The sequence below is a fragment of the Populus trichocarpa genome, chromosome 2 (assembly GCF_000002775.5).
Source record: "Populus trichocarpa isolate Nisqually-1 chromosome 2, P.trichocarpa_v4.1, whole genome shotgun sequence".
Classification (NCBI taxonomy): Eukaryota; Viridiplantae; Streptophyta; class Magnoliopsida; order Malpighiales; family Salicaceae; genus Populus; species Populus trichocarpa.
The window spans coordinates 21,898,101-21,908,362 of record NC_037286.2 but is presented as its reverse complement, the minus strand read 5'-3'; the positions used below and the strand labels follow the sequence as shown (position 1 = coordinate 21,908,362).

Sequence of the window (10,262 nt, the reverse complement as noted above, 5' to 3'; positions counted from 1 at the left end):
GGACTTGATAAAACATTTTCTAGACGGGTGGGGATGGGACTAATATGGGTGTAAACCCTGTTTTTATCATCCATAATCACAATCCAAAGGTGTAACATATTCAAAACATCAACTTAAACATGATATATAACCAGAACACCAACAATCATGCGTTTATAAAAAAAACATAGCCTGAGCACACATACATGCAAAATCATGAATAAGAACAACCTAAACATGCATATCTAAAACAGAAAAAAAAATATAAAAGCATGCTAAACACGGATATTCTAATAATCATAGAAAGGAAATTAAAGATGGTTTTTATTGCATCTAGTTTTATACCATGTCAATGGCAACAAGAAATGAAAGAATAGAAATTTGATTCTGATCAACAAATGAAAATACGAATTTGGGGAAGAAAATTTGATACCCACAGGAAGCTTCTACTTTCATTGTTGGTATTCTACAGTCGATGGGGAATCTGTTCAAGTGTTAGCAGCAGGTGCTTTATTGGTAGGATTGTACACGCTAAATTCACCAAAGTCTCTTCTGCCACTAGCAAAAACAGCGTACATAGTCAAATCCTTGAACAAATAAACAAAAGTTCAGTATCTAATACATCTTGTGAAGTTGCTAAACATATGCAAGTTTACCAACAAATATGCAACTTGTACAGCAACTAAAGATGCCCAATAGAAATAGCCATTTTTCTTATTGGGGTTAGTTTAAGAAAATCAGCTAGCAACTGCAACCAGGCTTGTAGGTCATCATAAAATTCAGAACTCTGAAACTGCAATCTAATTATTTATAGACATGGTCAGCAGATGCTAGATATCTACAGAGACAACATGGCATTTCATGCACAATTTGAGGTGATTGTACATTATCACTTGCTATCTTGCCAGCACAAGTCATTGACACTGTCTAGGTTGACTTAGAAATCAGCAGTCAGTACAACTTTCTGGTTGCAAAGTTTGGTTTCTGTATAGATATTAAGTTGGTGCTGGTGCAACTGGAATTGGCATTGTCTAGGTTGTCTTAGAAATCTGTAGTCAGTACAACTTTCTAGTGACAAAGTGTAGCTGCTGTGTAGGCATTAAGTTAGTTCTGGTGCTACTGGCATTGATGGCAGTCTTGATGGAGAGAGAGATGGGATGCTAAGCAATAATGGTAAAGTTGAGGCAAGGAAAATTCATGATATAACGGGCCTTTATTTGGACATCTATGGACCTGTGGCATCTAAACCTTATAAAGATTAGATTGAACTACGTTAAACAAAATGCTTCTTGAGCATAGCATATTTCTAGAGACACGTGCATAACAAGGCTATTTACCTGTGCATTACATCCCAGCCAGCAGGTAAGAAACGAGGATGAACTGCTTCAACAAAAACTTGTCTCCATCTCTGACAAAATTGCCGAATGCCATCCTCGCCATATTCCTCTAATATATGATCCACAACTTGTTTTCCATGTGGTCCATGTCCTAACAGAGATAATTTCGAATTATTTTTATGTGGAGCACTTTCATCATTTCTAGCTGTTCCATTTGAGGGGCCTCCTTCACAATTATCATCATCGTTTCCAACATATTCATCTTTTGTATCAGAAGCTTCATTTTCATCTGAATTCATTTCCTTGTCAGAAATAGTATCTTTTACCATGAAATAGTCTAGTTCTTTTGTACCTGTTGATTCCATTTCAGTAGTTTCTAAACCATCTTTAGTAACAGCCTTTTCCAGTGAATTTCCGGTGGTAGATACAGCCATTGTATAAGCTGCACCCATCTGTTCTTTGTCCAAAAGGATAACCTCAGTAGAATGTTTTGATGAAAACCTTCTCTTCTTCTCAAATCGCCTTCTTTCATGAGGACTCATGCCAACCAGCAGAGCTCTTTCCAAATCTTCCTCGGATATCTCCCTTCCTCCATAATATTGCATCACAATCTATAAACAGCAGAATTAAATCTCATGAGAAGGTTAAAATCCCCACAAACACCAATGAGTAACCAGAAACAACATAGTGTACCACGATTGCATGTTGATACCATGCACTAATACTGATGATATACATTTTTTTCATCATAAACGAGAATGTATATGTAACTTTTAAGACCTGACCTGATAAGTTCAACAGGACAAAAAATATTCTCATGATCATAAAAGAAAATGAGAATGTGCAATCAGATTCAAAGCATCATTATCCTAGCTCCAAGAAGGTAGAGACATTATTTCCTATTAAACATTGCAAGCCTACTTTGATATTATAAACTCAATTTTTATACACCAATTGCATCAAGGCTTCACAAATGTAAATGGTTGGGAGGTTTTCTTTGCTACAGAGATTTGGGTTCAATGAACTTTGTCCCACCATGATCAGGGTTATTTTCACTGTCATCCGGTAATAAGAAATTCTAACCATCTGTGATTCACAGTAAGGTGCAACATTAATATAAGAATACATGGGCAGAAAATAGTGCAGTAATTCTCGTCCACCATCAGATATTTAGCAACTATCTACGGGCACCAGACCTGACATTCTTCTTATTGCTGAAAAGTGTTTCCTGGACCTGACTTTCTCATGTTTGGCTACATTGTGGAAAACTGGTAAACGAAATTCACTTTCCAGTCGAAAAACACAAGTTTTAGGTGGAGGAAAGTGTTTTCCAGTTTAAAAGAGTGGAAAACACTTTCCATGAAGGATCCAAAATCAGTATCAGAAGAAAAATGATTTCCCTTCAAATAATAGAATGCAGATCCTGAAAATGGATGGCCAAGTGCTAGAAATTTCTTGCAAGGGATAAAATGTCAAATTTTAAAGACTGGATATTCTTCTCAAGGGTCCATGTGCAGTTATTTTGATGTTTCAACTCTGAGTTAATCACAACACAACAAGCTATCATAGATGATATCGGAGTGAGACAACATGAAATCTGAACAAATAACAGCGGAGTGCGGTGTATATAAGTCATGTGATGCCCCCCCCCCCCCCCCCCCCTCCCCGAACAAAAGAAAACACAGAGTAGGATAATATATCCTCCAAACAAGGAAGTGTCAGTTCAGTTCAGAAGTGTTTGCCAATCCCACTGAATATTTACGGTGCTCTAAACACCCAAATATCTTAGTCTAAAGGCCAGAAAAAACCCTATCCACAGCAATTATCCAGACAATAATACAACCTTAAAAATTCCACTCTATCAATAGAAACAGAAGCAAAAAAGGCACATCTCCAAAGATATTACAATCATTTCATCTCCCAACCTTTGTCAAGGCAAATCAACAGTTTTTTTTCATCCTTTTATTCTTCTTTCCACTTGTACTATATACTTATCCTAAAAACTTGTACTTCTAACATTATCACTCAGTTCAAATCAATAGTAACTGCAAATTTCTCCTAATATAAGAGAATAACATCTTTGTCAATAGAGAACCTCTATCTCTTGAAAGTTCACTAGCATACAATTTATTTATTTTTACTTAGATATGAAGAACACCATCGTAAAACATAAAAGGTCACAGTCAGCACTTATGGATGTGCCCACTTGAGCATAGACAAATAGGATACCAGGATGTTGGTTCTTCCAACTTAGACACAGAATACTGATTTCAGATGATCCACATAGCATATAAGGAATGTCAATACAAATAAAAGCTGAAAAATTCCAATAGTCTTGTATCTTAATGATGCTAAACTCTAGCCTTGCAATTTTCTGTGGCCCCATTCATTGTTATATAATCTACTTTTTAAAGGCAAAGTAGACCACCATGGAGATTATTTGTTCTTGGAATGCCCAAACATACCCAACATAATCATATTTGACACTCTTTTAAAATGAAGTCATAGGAGTAGCCTACCCAACTACTGAAGATCGTAATAAAATGACACTCAATTCATCAAATACACCCCCCGAATAACCAATGATATCGTGTACTCACCTGTGTCAGTTCTTCGCGGCGCTTGAGTGGCATTCTTTGTCCATGGCGTAAAAGAGCCATAGCAGCTGTGCGCAAATGTAATGGAGATACCCCTGTCTCCTCAACATTCATTACTGATGAAGATGACTCACTTATAACTGGAATTTCTTTAGAATCAACTACTTTACGAACGAAAAGTGGAATTCCAAATTCTTTAGCAACCTGTTTTTTGTACTTTTCAGCAGCAGCATGAGCAAGTTCATGGCAGTCCACACAAAGGAGGACAATATCATGAGAACGATGACTTTTCAAATGCTCAGGGAAGTGCATTCTATAACAAGAGGGGATTATTCGATAGCGCAAGTAATGACTTCCTTCACCACAGCCAACACATATATTTTTCTTACTTTGGATATAAAAATCATTCCCTTCATCCTCTGGACGACCTTTTGGTTCAAAAAGAAGCGTTATGGCAAGAGCATCATCATCAACAAGTTTTGCCAAATCTCGACGGAGATACCTACAAGACAATAACATGATCCTATTATGTGCAACACATTTTGTAACTGGACAAAAGACGAAAAGAAAAACTACGTCGACTGACCATTCAAGCTTTCTCCGATCACAATAACAAAGCAAACGCCCATCATTTGCATAGATCCTACAGTTATGATACACTGGAGATTTACAGGAGAACTTTTGAACAAATAGTTCTCTTGAAGCCTTCCGAGCAACTTGCTTTGAATTTATAACCGGACTCTGTTTGGAAACTAATCTATTTTTCATTATTAGGTCACAGTTAATCAGTAATGCATAGTTATAAACAGACAATGGACAACTCCCATTGGGACCCAGGCAATTTTGAAGAATTTGAAGGAGAACTTCATCGGCGTTGCTTTTTTTGTCCTTGATCAAGCAATAGAGATCATCCAAATGACTGCAAACAACAGGGGATGGAGATGGGAGAGAAGAATTTAAATTCACATTTTCCACATTCAAATCAGCTTCTGCTATGGTATCAAATATTTCTTCAGGAGTTGTGGGAACTTTGACTGCAAGAAGGACAATAGCCTGATCTGATAATACATATCTCAAGCTCTCATCATGAACACGAGCCTGAAAGGAAGTCCGAACACACAGCAAGATTAAACAATGAAAAATTCACTATGCAACATGACTTCACTATGACAAAGAATACAATGGGTGCAGAAACAAATAATAAACTGAAAAAATGGGAAGGCAAAAAAATGACATGCTTCGTCAAAAGAAACTCATGTGAAATTAGCACATCTAACACAAAGAAGAACGTGTAAGAGGACAAAATGAATTGGAACCATTAGTAATAAAAAAACATCAAATTCGCATTGCTGTTCTTTGATGAGTAAAAGATAAAGGTAAGTGTGATGAAGCATTGACACCAATAATTTGATAAGTCAAATCATTATTACTATCATCAGTATTAGACAAATGTAATTCAGAAAGAAGGTAGACTAAGGCAAGGAAAATGGCAAAAGGGAAGGTGGTAAAGAGCCAAGGAGTCTGCTAGTCATTAGTCCAGTTCGCAATCAGAGCTGACTAGTACTTTCCTGTCTTGATCTCAAAATAATCCAGTAACATGTAGTTTAGATCATTATATTAATGCTGATACAATATGAGACATGTAAAACACTACTATCTTGTTCAGGCCTAAAATATAAATCATTGAACTTGGCACTGATAGCGATAGGCCAAGGAAAATTACTTATGAGAGGTCCACACTAGCAATTATGATCCTCGACATGAGTTTTGCATCCTTTCAACCTGCATGGTACTTCCATGAGCAAAAGCATGTCAAACTGTGACAAATATTCTATTTGGCAATACTTGTATGTTATAACATGAAAAATGACAGAGAAAGATTTTATTTTCCTCAATCAGATTGTCAGTGAAGATCAACAGAAGCCAACAAATTCAGAAGGTGCTTTGTTCTTGCAGTTACAGTTTCTACGGACAGTTAAATGGTATACCACAGGTTCTAGATACATGTCTATAGGTGATTTCTTCACACAGGTTGATTATTGATGAAAGGAAAATTCATTTTCTCAATTGAATAACTACAAATGTGTGATTGCCTATCACTAAAATTAGGTTCAGATTATAGTATGCAATAAAGGCGGTACATTATTTTTATCCCTAATATCCAGTACAGGATAAAGGTTTTTGATTTTTGTTTTTTCAAAATACAATGAAGTTCCCTCGGGAATAAAATTTCTGAAAATGTTACAAGTTACAACTAACCATTAGATCCCTCCATGTGCAAAAACATCTCACAAGATCCTGAAAATAAGTGGTTTTTTAACATTAGTAACAATGTGAAGGTCATTCATAATGGCGTATGCTAATAAACATATGTAAAGGAGAGCACCTGTGTCTCATATGAAATTGATGACCCTCTTTGACCATTCAAATGACGGGAAAAAATTGATGATGCAGCAGACTCACCAGGAAAGGCTTCAACCTCTTTAGCATAGAGTTGAAGACAAATCATGTTTGAACGACGTCTAGCCTCCAGAACAAAATCCAATTTGTCATTGGGACAGTTTGAGTTATCTGATACATTGATATATTTAGCAACTTGATGCTACAAGAAACAGCTGGTGCATGATTTAAATGGTCTGTGACTTGAAAATATATTTTTAACCATGAACAATTCCCTAACATGTGTATGCTGGTTCCAACTTTAATTAGTTTTTCTCTGCTAATGTGTCCCCTAAAAATTTGAAGGACAAAAATTTCCAACTTCACTAGACATAGTAAATTTCCTCCTTCCCTAATGTGGCACATATCTACATAGTTTTTGAAACTTATTTTAGTATACCTAATGCACACACGATGTACACTCCAAGGTGACAGAATTAACATCATAGAGCTAGCAAAGTACTGCAGGTACTTGTGACAAATTTTCCCAATGACATGTGGGAATTTGATTTTTTGTACGTGAGGCTGATTTGTAACAAATCCCATCTTCCTAAATTAGCACTGAAAAAGGCCAGTAGGGTCGTAATCCATGTTCTATTTAGGGGCAATTGCATTATAAACCCTCCCACTCAATTGACATAGAAGTTCATATCCAGCTCCAAAGTTGAAGCAAAAACCTGGTGTTATATGATAAAAAACAAGATGATAGAAAAAACAAATTGTGAGAAAGAGAGAATTAGAAACACTGTTAAGTTCAAAAAAGATTCAAGCTAAATAGAGAGTTAATTGTGTGTGCGGGCGTGTTAGGTGTATTGCAAATACGTATACAACAGGTTAAATTATACCACATTAGGTAGGTAGGAAATTTCCTATTTCTAGGGAGGTAGGAAATTTTTGTCCAATTATGAATGTCAAAAGTAAGCCTTTGTGTGAATATTCCTGGTAGATGCGAACCCTACCCCTCTTTCCCCACCTGTAACAGAACTACCTGGTGCATTTGCTGTTTTGGATATTGATTATTTCTACAGTTCATATGATGCAACCCTTCCATTTTGCTTTAATATCTACATCGATAGAAACTAAACCTATGATGATAGGTGATCACAATTAAATACATACCTCTGTCCTGTAGTTTGAGCTCAGCTATTAAACAACCTGCAATATACAGTAGATAGTGTGCATCTGTTTGAGCATATTCTAGCATTTCTGCTGATAGTGGGCGTTGCCTCCAATCTTCACGCTACATTTTAGTAGACAATACACTAATCATATATGCTTTGATATAAGCAATGTTATAAATTAGAGTTGGAACTACTGAACATGCATTTTCCATGCTACACAGAAGTATTCAAACAAGGAAAAGGTAACTCAATTCCCTTAAGCGAACCAAAAGGCCTCATCAAAAGCAGGAAACTGCATAAATTACTAACAGTCCCAAACCCAAACCTGTAGCAATTTGTTTGTGGCTACACCACAATAAGTTTCGAGCAAGTATGCTAATGATTTCTGAGGTTTTGACAACACTTCGCACGCCTGCATAAACATGGCAGGAAAACGAATCAAGAAACGAACAAAATTTTACAGAACACGCAATGCCAATAACCAATCACGATAAACACCAACACTGACCTTCGCAGTATCAAACAAATTAACAACATATATATGGAAGTCTCTCTGCAGCCAGAGAACATCGTTATCTGCCCCGTGAAACACCTAGGTCACCAACAATAATTACATAAAACATCAATCCCATTAACCACTTGATAATTAGAAATAATTACAATCAGTTTACCTTACAAATAGTTGGATCAGCGAAAACAGGGGCAAGAACACCCATTACATCATGTAATGCAATCGTATCCACCAAATAATCTTCGTTTCGAGTAGATATCTGAAATGTTTTTAAGCATATCATTAAAATGTTATTAACAAAATGAAATTTTTATTAAGTGATTAATTAATTAACCTGAATTAGAGCAGTGAAACCGAGAAAAGAGCGGAGGCTATGCTGCTCCGTATCGACAGCAAAAACCTTGTGTTTGCTCAATGTATGAGCTAAGTCTTTCAATTGAGTTTCCGTCTCGATCCAAACATAAGAGAAAAATTCACTCATTTTCTGATGATCACTATAATAGTCTTCTAACGACTCAGGATTTTCTATCAAAGCTTTAATATCCGCTTCATATGGATGAAAATTCGATGAGCTCGCTGCTTTGACAATGCAAAAAAGTAGAAAAAATTCAAAATAATTTTTTAAAAAAAAAAAGACAGAGAAGGAAAGGGCGGTTACCTAATAACACCTACCATGGAGATTTAAGTGCTTGAATTGAGAGAAGGAGTTATCAAGCAAGACGCGTTTGAAAGAAAGCTGTGGTTTCTGATGGGATTGTAAGTAGCACGATGAGCTTTGTTTTTGCTGCTGCTGCTGCTTTCGTCGTCTCCGGCGGTAATGCTTGGAGGAGGAGGTTACTAGGAAAATAACAGAAGAGAGTGCTGCTAGAGAAGCGATGGTCAATGCTGCGATTTTTAATTTGTCCTTGTATTCCATCCTTCTTTTCTGCGTCTTCTGCTGCTTCGTGAGCGAGCGCTGTTGGAGAGTGGAAATGGAGTTAAGGTGGTTTTTCTGGCGGCTTCGGTTGGGGTTTGATTGGTTATTGGGCTTACGTTTTAAGGCCTTTTAAAGATTGTTTATGTTCAGGCCCACATGATGCAAATATCAGATCCAATCAAAGAAGTCACCGGAAATTGAGCTATCAACTGGATCCAAAGTTATCCAGGTCAATTTTAGTATTATTAAAAACACATTTTTTTTAATTAATCATGTCATTAAAAATCTCGTCAAACCAATCAAGTTTTAACGGGTTAATATATTGTCTAATTCAACTAGTTTAACTAAAAATCTAAGTTAAATCATTAAGTTAACATGTTTTTCAAGGAATTAAATTTGATTGTAATTTAATCATTATAGTTTAATTAATCACTCTTTTGGGTTTCATAAACTATATATTTATCTGCGTCCATCAATTGATCTGCATTGCTTGTATGTGTTAGCTTTAATGATTTATTTATTTTTGTGTATTTTGATGCAAACAGCTTGTGATAATCACCGTTGATGCTGTATGCAGGGACGGAGCTAGAATTATTTGTTAGGAGGGGCCAAAATTAATATAATAAGATATAATATTTGTTTTAATTTATTGTATATGAGTTGTAAAACAAAACCTATATAATTTAGTTTTATTCAAATAACTTACTACAAACATATAATGACCTTTGTATAAGGTAAAATGTTTGGAGCAATACCAAATTGAGTCAAAGCAATGAAGTTAATTTCATCTTCATAATGTATCCATCACTTTAATGTTGTTGGTCTTTATACCTATCAAATATAAACATATAAAGTATATAAGAAACATTAGCTAAAACGAAATATTATTTATGTTTGATAAACTTTGAAATAAAGCAAAAAATAATAAAGAATGATTCTTACATATTTATTTTAATTGTGCTCGTCGTTCTTTCATATAATAGAAATCATCGATTATCATATCAATTGTGAATCTTTCAACAATTTCTTTTTCTATATACACAATCAAATAATTTGTAAGAAAATCATCCTCCATCCGATTGAGAAGTCTTGTTTTAACAATTTTCTTCGCTGAAAAAAATCACTATAACAAGAATTAAAAAAAAATTGGTAGGACTAGCAGATCTGAGAAAAAAAGAGCAAAAATGGTAGAATTATATAAAAAAAACCTTATCAAATTATTAACAAACATCTCAAAACAAAACAAAAATATATTTTAAATTTAAGTTACCTTGTTTTGTTTGATGAAAGATAAATTAATTAGTAGCTCTGCTTCAATCTTTTTGTAGAAAAATTTTGCTCCCAATTTATGTTTTTATTTAT

At 35.2% G+C, this 10,262-nt stretch overlaps 1 protein-coding gene across 5 annotated transcripts; it reads right to left on the bottom strand.

The window, feature by feature from the left end:
* Nucleotides 1-281: 281 nt before the first annotated feature.
* On the bottom strand, nt 282-8,966 carry LOC18103732 (protein RRP6-like 3). 5 transcript variants are annotated; one of them, XM_024595807.2, is made up of 13 exons: nt 8,657-8,966; nt 8,319-8,563; nt 8,145-8,243; nt 7,982-8,065; nt 7,799-7,885; nt 7,472-7,592; nt 6,300-6,484; nt 6,173-6,211; nt 4,500-5,011; nt 3,917-4,415; nt 1,669-1,927; nt 1,317-1,467; nt 282-537 (listed from the first exon to the last, which is right to left on the bottom strand). In XM_024595807.2, exons 1-13 carry the CDS (start codon nt 8,898-8,900, stop codon nt 468-470), a joined length of 2,595 nt encoding a protein of 864 aa, XP_024451575.1. In that variant the 5' UTR covers nt 8,901-8,966; the 3' UTR covers nt 282-467. The 5 variants fall into 5 exon arrangements, with proteins under 5 accessions (XP_024451575.1, XP_024451574.1, XP_024451572.1 ...); XM_024595806.2 differs by having other exon boundaries at nt 282-566; nt 1,317-1,927; XM_024595804.2 differs by having other exon boundaries at nt 282-531; nt 1,317-1,927.
* Nucleotides 8,967-10,262: the final 1,296 nt, after the last annotated feature.